The following is a 17,539-nucleotide window of genomic DNA, read 5'->3' as shown; positions in this document are numbered from 1 at the left end:
GACAAGACTAAATAGGTTTATAAAAGACTGATACGCACACTCTTATTCTTCAGTACTAATGTCATAATAAGAAAATGGTGTCAGAAAAGCACAGAACAAAAATGTGTCACAAAAGTGTAATGAAATCATGGAACATAAGATCATCACTGCAGTGTGGTTAAAAAAAAGAAATCACATCACATGCTTTGGGGAATAGAAACAGTTTTAGAAAAGAAACTGTCAGGTGATGACACGGGATGAGAAAGGATACTGCCGGTGTATTGGCAGTTCCTGTACAGCAGCAGAGGAGACAGCGTTGAAATCCAATGTGCTGGCATTTTAGACTAGAGGAGAACATATTGCTTTCTTGATTTTAATTTATTCTATTTAGGGATGATGAAAATGGAGACCTACTGAAATGGAGACACAGGGAGTAGTCAAAGCACAACAGAAGCCAGACAGGACTGGGGTTCCCAGTGTGGTCCAGTCGTGGAGAATGGCAGTTGCAGAGTTTTCTTTTCCACCTAGTGCTGCTGCTCACAGATTCACGGAACAGCAGAGCCTGGGGGCGGGGGCACTGAATGGGTGTCCGGGCCAGTCTCCCGATTGATAGCAGAGTGCAGGAGGGGGAGGTGGCCTCCGGGCCTGCACGGGGCCTCTGCTCGCTGAGCGGAGCTGGGCGCCTGGGCTTGAGGTCTGTGCTGTTGGGTCGGCACCGTTTCCCCTGCTATGAAAATGTACCTAACATTGAGGGGGAGCTCGGATAAATAAACACACTTTAAAAAAACTCTGGTTCAAGGCCAGAGAAGGGGTTCTTGGAATTGGTTTCCTCCTTACACACTAGTCAGCCATGCTAATTAAATTATTGGTAAAACAGAGGCAGATTGTCTGTGTTCAGCAGGTAGTGTACACTCTGAATTAACATAAAATTCTGTGTATGTGAGAGAGAGAAATAAAGTTCTTTATTTTCTTTTTCTGTGTGCAGGTTTCAGCAAGCAGATGGTGGAAATTCTTAACAAACATAATATTCAGTTTAGCAGTTTCGACATCTTCTCAGATGAAGAAGTTCGTCAGGGCCTCAAAACCTATTCCAATTGGCCCACCTATCCCCAGCTCTATGTTTCTGGAGAGCTCATAGGAGGACTTGATATAATCAAGGTTAGAATTGAGAAGACCGTTGTAGAGCGTTTTCATACTTACTGTTGTTTAGTCGCTAAGTTGTATCTGACTCTTGGGGCCCCATGGACTGCAGCTCACCAGGCTCCTCTGCCCATGGAACTTCCTAGGCAAGAATACTGGGGTGGGCCGCTGGTTCTTCCTTCAGGGGGTCTTACGGACTCAGGGATCGAACTTGTGTGTCTTGCCGTGCCAGGCGGGTTCTTTACCACTGAGCCACCGGCTTGGTATTTCCATATTTAAGCATACTTTTATAAGTGCTGTATTAAATCAAGAGTATACATTTTTGTAGAAGCTACATTTATGAATCTGGAATAAATACAATATTTCTGATACGCTCCCGTAAATTCACTAATGAATTTGCTAATAGGTGATACACTGGTATTTTATATTACGGTGTGACTGAGGAGATTTGTTACAATAAATGTATAAATAAACATATGTGTTTATTTTAGGAGCTAGAAGCATCTAAAGAACTAGATACGATTTGCCCCAAAGCCCCCAAGTTAGAGGAAAGGTAAGTGTGTTTAAAGTTTCAGTCTGCGGTTATTTAAAAATATTCTTGAGTTTTCAGTTTTTGTATTACTCTTTGTATATGGAAATCAGAGGTGTGCTGTGGTATGTGGAGGTCATAATTGTTACAAGTTAACCATGCAAACTTAGAAAGGTCTCTTTTGGACTGGAGAAAATTTTGCACCAGTTTAATGATTGTGTGGAGGGTATTCTTGGTTTTTGTAGAAATGTCACTGTCACCATGAAATGACCAAGCTGCAGCTCTCTTCTGCAGTTTGGAGCTGGGCTCCAGTCTTGGTGTTAGGTTCTAGCGACAGTTCTGCTCACAGCTTGAAGCTGCTTTCTTGTGTTTTCCTGGGTCGTGGCCTTGGGCTGGCTGCTGTCTCCATCTTGGTAGAGCTCTGTGCTGCTGCTGCTGCTGCTGCTAAGTCGCTTCAGTCGTGTCCAACTCTGTGCGACCCCAATGATGGCATGTTGAATGTGGAGGTCATGTGGAGACTCTGGGATTTCTCATTGCCATTCTTAGGACCGTGGTAACTTAAAATCGAAGGTTTTGTTTGGAACTGTGAAATTGCTTTGTCTTAGGAAGGGTCTCAATCTGCTTTTAGAGATTCTGTCTTATAGAAAGTTTGGACTTGGGTCTGTAGGATTTTAATTTTAATAAATATTAATTGTAATAAGTAGTTATAATAAATATTAGTGTAGAGGATTAAAAAGCAATTTATTTTGAAATATAGTAGCGTATCAACCATTCATGGTTGGGGCTTGAGTTTCTAAGGTAAAACTTCCTCTCCTGATTTTTCTCTCCGTTGACATTCTGGGATTCCCTGCAAGTGTCCACGTACCTGTGTTGGTTAGTACAGCGCTCCTCATAGTTGGCGTGGATGTCGAGCTGACCTGGAAGTGCCGCGTGCTCTCAGGTGGCGTGCACACCCAGGTGGCGTGCACACTCGCCGTGCACCCTTCGTGCCTTCCTGGCCCCTGTGGCACTCTCGTGTCCCGGGCTAGGGTTTGCTCTAAAGCCTGGGTGGCTCGCCGAGGGCCGTGGCCTCAGAGGCCTGTCTCCAGACGCACTTGGGTTTTCTTGGCTTACTTCCCTCTGTGTTGAGCGCGCCTTTGCTGCTGTCTGTGTCCCTGCTTTCATCAGGCCGCTCTTTCCTACTGTGCTGTGTTCAGGCACCAGAAGGTTACTGGCTGGAGTTACATAGAAGGTAGTTGGCAGTACACTTGGAGTCATAATTTAAAGGGCTCCTGGAAAGCGCGGTGTCGGGGCCCGAGTCCCTAGCCTCGGCCGCGTCTCTGTGGGACAGAGGGCCCTGTTTCGGTTCCCTGGATCCCAGTAGTTGGGTCTTCAGGTGAGGGCGTGGGCGCTTCCTGAAAAGTGGCTGCTTGCACCATGTGAAAGCGTGTGTCACGCAGCTTTGTGCATGATTTGCGTGCTTCATTTGTGAGACCATTTTCCTCTGAGGAGATTTGGAGCCGCGAGTGTTCCAGAGCGTGTGGAAGGAGGAGAGTGCGGTGCTGGGACCCCCGCAGGGCCTCTGGTCCTGATGGGGGTGGGCCCTGAGATCCGCCGTGGACTCCAGGGTGTGTGCAGATGGTCAGCGTTCGGGACAGCAAGCTAGATCAGGAGGTTTGAAAGATGTATAAAGTCGAGAGGAGAGCATTAGACTTCAGCAACTGATGCTGAGCGCGTCTCCCTCCAGGTGGGACCTTGTGGGCTTGAAGAGTGTGGGGCTGTGCCGGCCTCGTGATGGGAAAGGACACACGAGTCTAGCTCTGGGAATTCCGGGTGGGCTCAGCCTGTGCGTCCCTTATTGAGCAATTCCTTACTGAGTTGGTTATTATTATTTTTTTAGTTCTGTGAGTTGATGGGCTTAAATTTGCAATTTGAAGGCGCATTTGTTGCCTTAAAAAGCCATATTGTGTTTTACAGCGGCTTAGGGAGACAGTGAAATAAAGGGGAGTGCCAGTGCGCTTGCTTGTTTAATACACTCAGCGCTGTGAACTCTCATCCTGCCGTCCCTCAAATGTGCACGGTATCTGCGAAGCGGAGCGAAAGTGGCGGTTAATAATTGAGCTGAGCCCTTACATATCAATTTTCTCTCTTCAGGCTCAAAGTACTGACAAATAAAGCTTCTGTGATGCTCTTTATGAAAGGAAACAAACAGGTAAAGAACTCAAAAATGGTTTTATTTGTAATTTCTTTTGATGTTAACATCTGCAACAAGGGGACACTTAAATCTTTTTTTCCTAGCTTTAGCTAATGAAGCTGTAGTGGTAGCAGGAAGTTATCTAGGCCTTAATTGGTGCTTATGGAGATCAAACAAAGTAATCTACATTTTCTTTGACTTTATCATCAGCATCTCAGCGGGGTGCCTTTCTTTCTGCTGCCAAACTTTGTCAGTGGATGTGGTCAGCACTGCTAGCTAGCAGTGGGCGGTTCCATTAGCTGCTGTCTACTCCCAGAATGTGCACTTCAGGGCTGGGAACCTCACGGTTTCTTGGTTTGCAGCCCTGGACCATGGTCTAAAGTGCTGGCGATGCAGAAAGGAACAGGGCTGTGTCTAGGGGGCTCAGAACTTCTTTGATGAATGAGTGGGACGGTTTGACAGTTTTTATTTGTAATTGGGTGGTTCTTGTCGCTGTGATGGATGAAAGTTGTGTTGACTGTGCTTCGTTCTGAATATCAGTTTGATAGCTCACCTCTACTGATAGTTGATCAAAATCATCTATCCTGAGTATTTGAATTAGATGGGTGATCTCTAGAAGCCAGCCCCTGTTACCTTCCTTTGTTCTAACCAGGTGCTGAGGTGGGCAGGGTTGGGCAGAGGACAGGAGGACTCTGGAAGGCTGGGCGGAGGCGGTTCCATCTGCCTCACCTGTCCAGTGGGGTGTGTCGGGGAAGCCACTCGCCCCAGAGCTTCAGGGTCCCCTCTAGTGGGTGGCAGAATGATGCAGAGTCATTCTGGGAAATCTGTGTAACTAGTACAGCTTATGTAACCAGTAAACATAGTGTTACAGTGGAAGTGATAGTGACTGGGAAGATGTGGTGATGCACACTTCACCATATTGGGGTCACTAGATTAGGGCCTGGATTCCTTGACTGCTTCACTGTATTTATTAAAGCAAAGGAGAGGAAGTTAGCCATTCCCAGTCACCTTTTTTTTTCTTCTTGGAGGTTATTTAAAGCAGATTTTTATATTTTGTTCCTGGAAGCCCAGGAAGTAATCATGAATTCTGGGAATGGAATTGTGAGTGCTGGTAAGATGTTTACATGGTGCCAAGTCTTTTCTATAGGACTGGGATTTGGGATCCTCTGGCATGAAAAAAACTGTTAGACTTTTCTATAACCTCATAAAAGTTTGGTACTCCGTAATGTAAACATACGTTTAAAAAGTGGAACTAGAAGAGGGATGATTTCAACCACGTAAGAAAGGAGGCTTTGCGGCTGTGGGTCTGCGTGAAGTGGAGCGGCGGCGGCGGCGGCGGCAGGGTTTGACTCAGGAGGTTTTTGATCACGAGGTGACAGTGTCGGAACACAGTCCTCTCCGGTGGTGACAAGCCCAAGTCAGGCTGGGGGCCGCGCGCCTGGGGGGACGTCTGGATGGGTCCTTCTTGAAAGGGCGGGTCCCATCCTTCCGTGGGCTCTGGGAGGAGGAGGCCCTGGGAGCCGGCCGTCTTCTGCAGTGCCATCCCCCCAACAGAGCCTCAGGCAGGGCCGTGCCCGTGGGCTGTGTTGGTATGCAGTGCATTCTAAAGTTTGTGTTTTTTTCCTAAATTTAGGAAGCTAAGTGTGGCTTCAGCAGACAGATTTTGGAAATACTAAATAGTACTGGGTAAGTAAATCTTGTTTTCAGAGAATGTATTTAAGAAATTCTAACTTTTCAGTTCTGACATTGATTCTTCTCAGTTGTTATATCTGTTCATGTATTTTTATCTATTTATTTTTGCTGTAGCATTTTGTGAATGCTTTAACGTAGACCACAGTAGAATTTTTTTGACCAATGTCAACCTATTGGTAACATAAAGGAGGTATTTTGGCAGACATTGAGATAACCATTTGTCTACTTTCCCAGAGGAAAACTAATAACTGAGTTCTTAGCATGCATAAAGATATTTTAGGGAAAGTGTATTATAGATTTTTAATTTTCTTAAAAAAATATTCTAGCTTCCAAATAGTTTGTGAAACAGGAAGCACAGGAAGATCTGTTATCTGAGTCTGAGAGGTGGGTAAATCAGATTGTGGGGCTCATGCTTTTGATCTCAGTGACGAAGCTGCCAGGTAAGAAAACTGGAATTGTGGTCAAACCACCTATTTAGAGATACTTAGCACATGTTCTGTGTTGCCCAATGTTTTTGCTTATTTTTCTTCCTTATTCTCACCTGCCTCTTTTCCGTATTGTAAGGATTCTAACTGTAGCTTTAGATAGACTCCTATGACGTGACAGGGAAAGTCACCTCTGAAGTGTGTGGGCATTCTTGGGCTGGGCGGAGTAGCACAGCCCCAAATGCAGCTTTCGGGACAAAAGAAGAACAGCCATTCTGTTCAAGTGACTGTGATGCTTCACAGAGGAGAGACTGGTCGCTGTTGTGCTCCGGCCTCCAGCTGCCCCATCCTCACCCTGCCTTGGGCTGCAGTCGAGGCTGGCGTGGCTCTGGTCGCTTTCTTCCCATTGCCACATCTCCTGTGAGTCACCCTCAGGCCACCTGTCCTTAGTGCCGGCTAGTCCCCTGGGATTCTGACACCAGGATGGGACAGTTCTGGGCCCATTACAGCCTAAGTATTTGGTGGAAAGTCTCCATCACTTACTTTCTGTCCCATGTCTGTCTAAGCTGGATTGGATTGGAAGCACCAGTTCCCCCAGAGCAGGGAGCTTCTTTGGGACGGAGTACCTTCCCGACTCCAGGCTGACTGAACCCTTCCAGGGTCTGTTGACGTGGAGGACTGTGGTCCTGCTGGAGCTGTTGGAATGTGGGGGGCGCTTCTAGCGCTCTGTTCCTTTCCTCCATCCTTGCTCTTGTCTGTCCCTTCCGAGGAAAGACGTGCCTCGAGGGGCTGAGCACCCCCATGTGCCTTGGGGCGTGGGAGGCACCCTTTCAGGGAACTTCAGGAGGTGTTCTGGCAGCTGTGACTCACCACACCTGTGCACATGTAGGCCCAGCACTTCTTAGATCCCTTGTATCAGGGGCAGTTCCAGAACTCAGTGTTTTTTTATCATATTGTGTTAATTAGGAGATCTGCCTCTTTAGTTCAACTTGAAGGGAGACTTATACTGTGTGGTTCTATTTTTCTTTTTTTAATCTTTTTTGCTCTTCTTTCAGACATTACATTCTTGATACTTGTTGCTGATTTATCCTGTCAAGTTCTTTTTTTTGACTCTTTCTTGCATCATGGACTGTTTTCTTTGGAACTTGTGTATTAAGTTGGAGAAGGCAGTGGCACCCCACTCCAGCACTCTTGCCTGGAAAATCCCATGGATGGAGGAGCCTGGTAGGCTGCAGTCCATGGGGTCGCTAAGAGTCGGACACGACTGAGTGACTTCACTTCACTTTCACTTTTCACTTTCCTGCACTGGAGAAGGAAATGGCAGCCCAGTCCAGTGTTCTTGCCTGGAGAGTCCCAGGGACGGGGGCGCCTGGCGGGCTGCCGTCTGTGGGGCCGCACAGAGTCCGACACGACTGAAGCGACTGGCCTTAGCTTGTGTGTTACGTAGGCAGGATTTCCCTATGAAAGTGGCTTTGGTTTTATGGAAAGCAAAATTCGTTTTTTCATATGTGGCATTTTCTTTGGCCAGGGTTTGAAATTGCACATACACTCACAGTCTTTCTGCAGGGATCCAGTCACACATGCTTACTAGTTCCTTGACCACCTTGTAATGAAATCCTCCTGCGTAGATGTGGTTGAATTTTCACTCATTTATACGAGCAGCCTCATGACACGGCATCCAGCCACAGCCCTCGCGCTGGCTGCAGGCATCGTGGGGAAAGCACGCGTGCTCTGCGTGCTCTGTGGGAGGCTCATTCCCAGCGGGGGAGCTGGCTGGGGGCGTACCCCCTGCCCTCCGTCCCTGGGCGCCGCAAGGCTGCCCCCTCTAGCTCCCGAAGCAGAAAATCCAGAAAAATTTCTATTTGGGGATGACTTATTCTGTCAAGTACAAGACAGATAAAGAAGTAAAATAATTTGTTTTTCCCCAAATTTTGTTAGCATCAAAATAGTTTTACTTTTCTTGACTGTTTCTGAAACACCAAATAGAGTTTATAATTTTTGTCTAAAACTGTATTTCTTGTCAAAATGTTTTCTCCTTTTTGTAGGATTGAATATGAGACATTTGATATATTGGAGGATGAAGAAGTAAGTTCTGTGTTTTAGGTTTTGTCTTTCGTCTTAGTTTTAACCATTAGGATTGTCATTTATTCTAATCTGATAGGATGATTTCAGGGTTCCTATTGTTTCCGTAGGTTCGGCAAGGATTAAAAGCTTACTCCAATTGGCCGACGTACCCTCAGCTGTATGTGAAGGGGGAGCTTGTCGGAGGACTGGACATCGTTAAGGTGAGGTCAGGAATCACTGGGAGCCTGGAGGAATGAAAGCCTGAGCGTGGATGAAAACTATTGTTTCACTGGACTTGTCCTTGGTGTCCTTTTCTGGCCTCGTGTCTGATCGCTCCAGCCCAGAGCTACCATCTCTCCAACAAGAATATCTTGTCTCTTACCTCTCCACGGAGCCAGTCAGAATCAGCCCCTCTCTGTATGGCCTCTCCTGCCCACTAGGTCCTTTGCTCTGGTTCTGAGGAGCTGCCAGCCAGGGTCCCCAGAGAGACTCAGCACTCAGAGCAGCCCTGGGCGTGGCCAGGCTCCACCCCTGCTTCACTCACATGGCACTAAGTTCTTCCATGTTTTAGCTTCTTTCCACCCTGTCTCTACTTTGAGTTTCCTTGCATAGTCCGTATTTAAATATGCTTTCTGTATCCTTCAGGCTCCTCTTGTCTGTGAATCTTAGGTTTTTTCATCCAGAAATGTTTGTTTTGCATCTGCTTCTGAAGTTCTCCTGCCCTGTTACATTTATATTACTATAATTTTATTACTTTCTGGTGTCATTTCAGTTGCCTTACTCACATGTACTCGGTGATGGAGTAAAGAGTGCCAGGCTAAGGGCTGGGGGCCTGGGACACAGTGCTGGCTTGGCCCTGCTAGCTGTGCCACTGAGGCCTGAGGTCACTGACCTCAGGATTGCATGAGGTCATCTCCAGGTCCCCGACTGGTCTCAGATGCTCGGAAACTGAGACCTCTGTCAGGTTGTCAGTGTATTTCAAGGATTCTGCTTTTCTATGTGTTTGATGATGAACTTCCTTGTTTGGTTGGCTTTCAGTTCAGTCACTCAGTTGTGTCTGACTCTTTGGGATCCCATGGACTGCAGCACACCAGACTTCCTGTCCATCACCAACTCCCAGAGCTTGTTCAAACTCATGTCCATCGAGTCGGTGATGCCATCCAACCATCTCAACCTCTGTTGTCCCCTTCTCTTCCCGCCTTCAGTCTTTCCCAGCATCAGGGTCTTTTCCCGCCTTCAGTCTTTCCCAGCATCAGGGTCTTTTCCAAGGAGTCAGTTCTTCCCATCAGGTGGCCAAAGTATTGGAGTTTCAGCTTCAACATCAGTCCTTCCAATGAACACCCAGGACTGATCTCCTTTAGGATAGACTGATTGGATCTCCTTGCAGTCCAAGGGACTGTCAAGCGTCTTCTCCAACACCACAGTTCAAAAGCATCAATTCTTTGGCACTCAGCTATTTTGATAGTCCAAAACTCATATCCATACATGACCACTGGAAAAACGATAGCCTTGAGTGGATGGATCTTTGTTGGCAAAGTGATGTCTCTGCTTTTTAGTGTGCTGTCTGTATTGGTCGTAGCTTTTCTTCCAAGGAGCAAGCATCTTTTAATTTCATGACTGCAGTCACCATCTGCAGTGATTTTGGAGCCCAAGAAAAGAAAACCTGTCACTGTTTCCACTGTTTCCCCGTCTATTTTCCATGAAGTAATGGGACTGGATGCCATCATCTTAGTTTTCTGAATGTTGAGCTTTAAGCCAGCTTCTTCACTCTCCTCTTTCACTTCCATCCAGAGGCTCTTTAGCTCCTCTTCACTGTCTGGTGTCATCTGCGTATCTGAGGTTATTGCTATTTCTCCCGGCAATCTTGATTCCAGCTTGTGCCTCGTCCAGCCCAGCATTTCTCATGATGTACTCTGTATATAAGTTAAATAAGCAGGGTGACAGCCTACAGCCTTGATGTGTTCCCCTCTCAATTTGGAACCAGTCTGTTGTTCCATGTCTGGTTCTAACTTGCTTCTTGACCTGCATACAGATTTCTCAGGAGGCAGGTCAGGTGGTCTGGTATTCCCATCTCTTGATGAATTTTCCACAGTTTGTTGTGATCTACACAAGTCAAAGACTTTGGCGTAATCAGTAAAGCAGAAGTAGATGCTTTTTTGGAACTCTCTTGCTTTTTCTGTGACCCAACGAATGTTGGCAATTTGATCTCTGGTTCCTCTGCCTTTTTTAAAACCAGCTTGAACATCTGGAAGTTCACGGTTCACGTATTGCTGAAGCCTGGCTTGGAGAATTTTGAGCATTACGCTGCCAGCGTGTGAGATGAGTGCAGTTGTGTGGTAGTTTGAGCATTCTTTGGCATTGCCTTTCTTTGGGATTGGAATGAAAACGGACCTTTTCCAGTCCTGTGGTCGCTGCAGAGTTTTCCTAATTTCCTGGCATATTGAGTGCAGCACTTTCACAGCATCATCTTCCAGGATTTGAAATAGCTCAGCTGGAATTCCATCACCTCCACTAGCTTTGTTCGTAGTGATGCTTCTTAAGGCCCATTTGACTTCACATTCCACGATGTCTGGCTCTAGGTGAGTGATCACACCATCATGCTTATCTGGGTCATGAAGATCTTCTTTGTACAGTTCTTCTGTGTATGCTTGCCACCTCTTAATATCTTCTGCTTCTGTTAGATACTGGCTTTAAGTAAATTTAGTGAATTTTAAACAGACATGACTTTAGGATTTCAAGTCCAGAATGTAGGGAACCCCTCCTGGTAGCACACATGTGTTCTGGAGCTCTCCAGGGCAGCCCAGGACAACATGGGGCAGCTGCAGCTTTAGCATCCTGGAAGCCTCCCTGGAACCACCCCCCGGAGCTGCAGCGCGGTGGCAACGGTGAGGCTGCGGGGCGGCCTCCTGGAGGAGGGTGAGCACAGCTGCGGGGTTCAGGCACTCCTTGGCCTGGCCACTTGGAGGGTTGTGTTTGAGGCCAGGGCCTTGATGCTCTAAGTGGAAAGCAGGGAGTACATGCTGCTACCTCGGGTTGTCTTATAACCTGCTGGCTGGTTGCTGCTGCCCCTCTAAGGTTTTGACTTAACGCCGTCGTCCCGTGGAGGAGCTCTGGCCCAGCTCTGGGGGCCTTCAGCGCTGAGGGCTGGCAGCTTTTCCGAGTCCCAGAGCTGCGGTCCTGAGGTTTCACTGCCCAGGTTTGGTCTCCTGCTGAGTTCCAGGTTTGACGTCATGCTTCTTGAGGAAGACAGTGAATCATTTCCCCAGTAAACTCACCTTTCTGGAGGGAAAAAACGTAGACCACAGTAGCTGTGAACAGCCCCGAGGCAGCAAATCTCGGTCTGCATTTGTTGCCTGTATCTACTTGTTTGTGAGGCGCAGGCAGTGTTCAGAGCCCAGGCGCTCCTGAGCCTGTCCTTGTCTGAAGGTTTGTAGCCTGTCCCTCAGCCGCTGCAGCTCTGGGGGAGACGCGGTCAAGATGTCTCATTTCACCCTGAAGCTGAGCTGCGTGGGCAGGTTCTTTTTAGGTGTGTAACAGTGTGTGGTACATGACTTCTTGTGTTCACCTGCTAAGAACTTACATATCTGGAAATTTGTGATACTGCTGACAATTCTCTGAGAAGGTAATGGGTTTGATGTTGTGTCGCCGTGTTGGTCTGTTCTGGCAGAGGGCAGCTCTTCATCTTTATTCACTCGAAGCCTTAGCAGCGTTGCTGACGGCTCACCCCTGGCCTCCTCAGCGTGAGCCGCGAGTGCTGGTTTGGTTGAATGGGTGGGTGATGAGTGAATGGACTATCTGGTGACTGGGTAACTGCCAGGCTGACATCTGGAGAGAAACGTCGCCTGGTTAGTATGGATGCAGAGAGCTAACATTCGCTCTGAAGAGTGGACAGTGCGCCACTGCAGTTTGGGGCGCAGAATCAGTTGAGAGGCAGGTGCTTCCCGTAGGTCACTGCCTGACACCCTCCCAGCAGGTCCGGAAAGTCGGAAGTTAGGGGAGTGGTGTGCCCCCTCCTGGCCAGGGAGCCGTTGCGTCCCGATCTCATGTCAGGCCCACCCACCCACCCAGCCAGCCGTCGAGCTGCATGGCCGGCGGTCGTGCATGGCTTCCTGATGTAGCCAGATGTCTGCTTGTTAAATGGGTACCGGATCCCAAGACCTGCCTGTCTGGGTTTAATCCAGAGAGAGTGCCAGTGGATTTTAGTGGTTTTATTGATGTTCATGAAGCTTTAGAATAACTTGAAATGTCCTGTCAAATTGTTTATCTGAAACTAGAAAATCTTATGTATCCTCCACCGTCACATTTTAAACTTGATGGCTGTGTTCCAATTTTAGATCTGAAAGGTAGGCACAGACCCTTTCGGAATACTTCAGCTTTGTCATGGTTCCCGGCCTTTACATTTATAGACCAGTGCCTGGTTTTTCCAGGGTGGGTTGAAACCAGGAAGCTTCGTTACTGCCTGGAGGGCAGCAGGCGCCATGTGCATCGTATCTGAGTGGACCTGGTATTCCTTCAGTCCCGTAAAGTTCATCTTCCCCGTTAAGTGCTGTTGTTTAAATAGGAAGCTTCACTGTCGTGTTCCAGTCGCTGTGCTGCTAATGCTGAAAGGCCTGTGGGTTTCGGACACCGTCTAACTCCAGTCCCGTAAGGCGACAGTGAGCCTGCGGCTCTGATGGCGCTGCCCTTAGCGTGGCTGTGCTGGTGGTCCGGAGCCTGCGCTCAGCGAGGCGTCTCTTCGGGCTCTGGCGCGGATGCGAGCTGCCGCTGTCCAGGCGTTTCCATTTTCTGCATACACGCATGCATGACACCGTTTCAATCTTTATTTTCAGGAATTGAAAGGAAGTGGGGAGTTGCTGCCTGTACTGAAAGGAGAGAGTTGGTGAATGGTGGACTTGGTGCCCACCCACCGCAGGAAGGCTTCCTTCAGCGGAGCAGTTCGCGGTTTAGTCCTCAGAAACGGACCAGGAGGAGAAAATGCTCATCCTCAGTTACGCTTTGTGTATTTCACAAGGCTGTGCTAAATAACGTATGTGACCTTTTTTCCACCAAAATTAGAACACAATAAACATCTTCAAGTTCAATTAAAAATAAAAAATTAAAATTGTGTAAAAATGTGTGTCTTTATAGTGATGTTAGGTGTGTAGTCACTGTGACTAACCCACTTCTCATCTCTTTTCCATCATCTGTGGGCATCTTGCAGTTAAGAAATAGACAGTCTTCAGAGAGCGGGGAACTTGAGAATCTGAACCGCACCGGCATTTAGAGCCACTCATAGACCAAGCCAGTGGCTCCCCTCACTGGCCGATGATCTTTTTACAGCTCAGAAAATCTTGCTGGAGGGCTTTTTCTGAGCATCACTGAGCGGGAGCCTGGTGAAATGGCTGGGTCCACGTCGGCGCCTGCAGACTCAGGACCTATGTCAGCCCCAGCAGCGTAGCACCTGGGACCCTCCCAGAGGAGGGGGCTTCTCAGTGGGGGGTCAGCAGATTTCTTTCAGAACTTGTCCAAGGATAGGTAGCCTGGCAGAGAGCAGGATGGTGGTGTTGGGTTGTGTTACGCATCACAACTTACTCTAATCCTTGCACTAAAAATACTTGGTCCTTAAATAAGTTGAGAACATCCAGAAGTCTGTGAGCGTTGCAGCAGCATTTTTGATTCTGAGTCTGACATGCTGAAGACACCGTTGCCCCTTTAGGTCCCTGCCGTGCATGCCTTAGACAGAAGGCTGAGTCTGGTGCCATGGTACTAGACTCTGCCAAGTTCCCAGCATCCAAGAGATGTCAGCGGGGAAGGCGACGGGGTGTCATCCAGATGCTACCCGAGGCCGAGCTCTGTTGGGAGCAGACTGTGGGCCGGTGCTGTTTCAGGGCTTTAGTGAGGTCAGATTCTTGTGGAGCAGGTGTGCGTGTGGATAGAAAGGCTGAGCATCACTGCTGTCTGCCAGGGAGCAGGGGCCTCCCCACGGGCCGGCTCTGCCAGCTCCCCGCCTGCACGGCTCCCTGTGCTTGAATCCACTTGGGAATTCCGGGAGGCATGCTGGGCCGAGGGCTCGTGCCGGGCCGGGGGCCGGGAGTGGCAGGTCACTGCACAGGTGCTGAGGCCACTGGCAGCGGCTCCTGCTAGGACTTCGTCTCTGGACCCTGGGGAGCCAAACCTCCCATCGTCCGGGATGCCTTCGGGAACCAGGAGGGCTCACCGGGGAAGGGCAGGCAGCTCCGCTCCAGCATGTGTCCCGCCCTGAGGTAGCCTCCTTGTGACGGCTCCTGGGGGATTGGTATCCACTTGGGGAAACAGCTTGTAGGAATGAACTTAAAAAGTCCCAATAGAACTGCTTGATTTTACTTTTAACCAGACATGGAAAGAAAAAGAAACCAATTAAAGAGTTAGGAATTCAGGTGAGGAACTCGGAAATACAAGACTTATTGGCTGCAGGACCCGGTGCAGGGTTGGCCTTTCATGTGTGACTCCAGGATTGTACGACCCCTGAGACCTGAGGCTCGCCCCTTGCATGAGGCTGCCCCACCAAGGTGGATGGAATCAGACTGCCTTTCTGCCTGTGATGAGAAGTCTGGGGTGACCAGCCAGCACACTTCGCTCTGTCCCTCTCCTGAGCAGCAGGGAGAAGGTTCATCCCACCTCCTCCTCCATCGCTGTCACTCCTGTAATCCAAGGGTTGACCTGAAGAAGGCTGTGGGCAGATGTGTTGAGACTTGCTCGAGGGACCTTGCCCTGTGGTGACGGAGACCGCGTGTCACTCTGGGTCAGCAGGGTGGCTGCTCGTGGCCTCTATCAGGAACCTTAGGTCCCACCCATCTTGACTGATGAAAAACTTGCTCAAGAAGGAAGAATTATTCTCCATTTTCAGACACCTACTGATGAGTTTGAAGAGACTAAATTTTTAAAAAGCACATTTTTATAATTAGAAAATCTCATTTTTGTTTTTTAAGAAAACAACTTTCCAGTCATGCAGAGAAGTTACAGTCAGTCAGTTCAGTCACTCAGTCGTGTCCAACACTTTGTGACCCCATGGATTGCAGCACACCTGGCCTCCCTGTCCATCACCAACTCCCTGAGTTTGCCCAAACTCATGTCCGTTGAGTTGGTGATGCCATCCAACCATCTCATCCTTGGTCGTCCCCTTCTCCTGCCTTCAGTCTTTCTCAGCATCAGGGTCTTTTCAAATGAGTCAGTTCTTGACATCAGGTGGCCAAAATATTGGAGCTTCAGCTTCAGCATCGGTCTTTCCAGTGAATATTCAGGACTGATTTCCTTTAGGACTGACCAGTTTGATCTCCTTGCAGTCCAAAGGACTCTCAAGAATCTTCCCTAGCACCATGGTTCAAAAGCATCAATTCTTCAGCACTTAGTTTTATTTATGGTCCAAATCTCACATCCATACACGACAACTGGAAAAATCATAGCTTTGACTAGACAGACCTTTGTCAGCAAGGTGAATGTCTCTGCTTTTTAATATGCTGCCTAGGCTGATCGTAGTTTTTCTTCCAAGGAGCAAGTGTCTTTTAATTTCATGGCTGCAGTCACCATCTACAGTGACTTTGTACCCCAAGAAAAGAAAGTCTGTCACTGCTTCCATTGTTTTCCCATCTATTTGCCATGAAATGATGGGATCAGGTGCCATGATCTTAGTTTTCAGAATATTGAGTTTTAAGCCAACTTTTTCACTCTCCTCTTTCACTTTCATCAAGAGGCTCTTTAGTTCTTCTCCACTTTCTGCCATAAGGGTGGTGTCATCTGCATATCTGAGGTTATTGATATTTCTCCTGGCAATCTTGATTCCAGCTTGTGCTTCATCCAGCCCAGTATGTCTCATGATGTACTCTGCATATAAGTTAAATAAGCAGGGAGACAATATACAGCCTTAATGTGCTCCATTTCCTATTTTGAACCAGTCTGTTGTTCCACATCCAGTTCTAACTGTTGCTTCCTGACCTGCATATAGGTTTCTCAAGAGGCAGGTCAGGTGGTCTGGTATTCCCATCTCTTGAAGACTTTTCCACAGTTTGTTGTGATCCACACAGTCAAAGGCTTTGGCGTAGTTAGTGAAGCAGATGTTTTTCTGGAATTCTCTTGCTTTTTCAATGATCCAATGGATGTTGGCAATTTGATTTCTGTTTCCTCTGCCTTTTCTAAATCCAGCTTGAATATCTGGAAGTTCTTGGTTCACATACTTTTGAAGCCTAGCTTGGAGAATTTTGAGCATTCCTTTGGTAGTGTGTGAGATGAGTGCAATTGTGTGGTAGTTTGAGCATTCTTTGGCATTGCCTTTCTTCAGGATTGGAAGGAAAACTGACCTTTTCCAGTCTTGTGGCCACTGCAGAGTTTTCCAAATTTGCTGGCATATTGAGTGCAGCACTTTCACAGCATCACCTATTAGGACTTGAAATAGCTTAGCTGGAATTCCATCACCTCCACTAGCTTTGTTTGTAGTGATGCTTCCTAAGGCCCACTTGACTTCACATTCCAGGATGTCTGGCTCTAGGTGAGTGATCACACCATCGTGGTTATCTGGGTCATTAAGATCTTTTTTGTATAGTTCTGTGTATTCTTGTCACCTCTTCTTAATATCTTCTGCTTCTGTTAGGTTAAACTTCTGCAGAGAAGTTTAGTTGACCTCAGAAGTAGCTGTAATGCATTTAAAGCACTTGACACAGGTGATCATTACCTGCCTCATTGGAAGGAATTACAGAAATAAGACCTATCCTGTGGCCAGATCTGGAGAAGGAAATGGCAACCCACTCCACTGTTCTTGCCTAGAGAATCCCTTGGACACAGGAGCTTGCTTGGTGGGCTGCTGTCTATGGGGTCGCACAGAGTTGCGTGACTTAGCATGCATGCTTGCGTGGCCAAATCAGAAGTTCAAAGCTTAAGACCAAAATAGGAGACATGATTTCTGGCTTAATTTTTAATGAAAGTCAGTTTTCTTAAACTTGACAACAGATACATGTTACCAAAATTCAAACAGTTTTTTCCCCTGAAGGTGGAAGTGTTGACTGTTTGAGACCCCATGCAGCCCACCAGGCTCCTCTCTCCATGGAATTCTCCAGGCAAGAATACTGGAGTGGGTTGCCATTCCCTTCCCCAAGGGATCTTCCTGACCCAGGGACGGAACCTGGGTCTTCTGCATTGCAGGCACGTTCTTTACCATCTGAGCCACCTTGCAGATAAATTCATTTTTTATACCATATTTCAGATGGTGAGTTGGAATGGATATATAAGTTGTTGCCTCATGAACCAAAATGGGTAATTTCAAAGACAGGGTTTTATAGTTCGTAGCCTCACACTGGTTTCAGAATTCCAGGGGCTTTTTCATACAGGTTTGTCTGATATCTACATATGTTCAGATCTGGAAGATGTGAGTTCAGCTGGCCACAACAGGGAGGGTGTGTGTTGGGCATTGCTGGGCTTGCCACGCGCCGGCTCAGCTAAGACCTCAGCATCCTGTGAGGTTGACTCCAGGGTGTCTAAGTCACTCTGCAGGGGTCCAGGGCTGGCAGTGGGGTCTGAACTGGGAAGATG

The 17,539-nt window shown here is 47.7% G+C and overlaps 1 protein-coding gene across 1 annotated transcript in view; it reads left to right on the top strand.

The window, feature by feature from the left end:
• GLRX3 (glutaredoxin 3) overlaps window positions 1-13,103 on the top strand; it is a 32,018-nt gene extending 18,915 nt beyond the window's left edge. The window contains exons 5-11 of the mRNA XM_018041489.1: window positions 965-1,137; window positions 1,611-1,672; window positions 3,782-3,839; window positions 5,455-5,507; window positions 7,984-8,023; window positions 8,131-8,223; window positions 12,832-13,103. Of these exons, the coding sequence (XP_017896978.1) occupies window positions 965-1,137; window positions 1,611-1,672; window positions 3,782-3,839; window positions 5,455-5,507; window positions 7,984-8,023; window positions 8,131-8,223; window positions 12,832-12,885 (533 nt within the window). The 3' untranslated portion in view covers window positions 12,886-13,103. The remainder of the gene's footprint in view (window positions 1-964; window positions 1,138-1,610; window positions 1,673-3,781; window positions 3,840-5,454; window positions 5,508-7,983; window positions 8,024-8,130; window positions 8,224-12,831) is intronic.

This window comes from Capra hircus, chromosome 26 (assembly GCF_001704415.2).
Source record: "Capra hircus breed San Clemente chromosome 26, ASM170441v1, whole genome shotgun sequence".
Lineage (NCBI taxonomy): Eukaryota > Metazoa > Chordata > Mammalia > Artiodactyla > Bovidae > Capra > Capra hircus.
The sequence above is the reverse complement of the archived record's forward strand: the minus strand, read 5'-3'. Positions and strand labels throughout refer to the sequence as shown.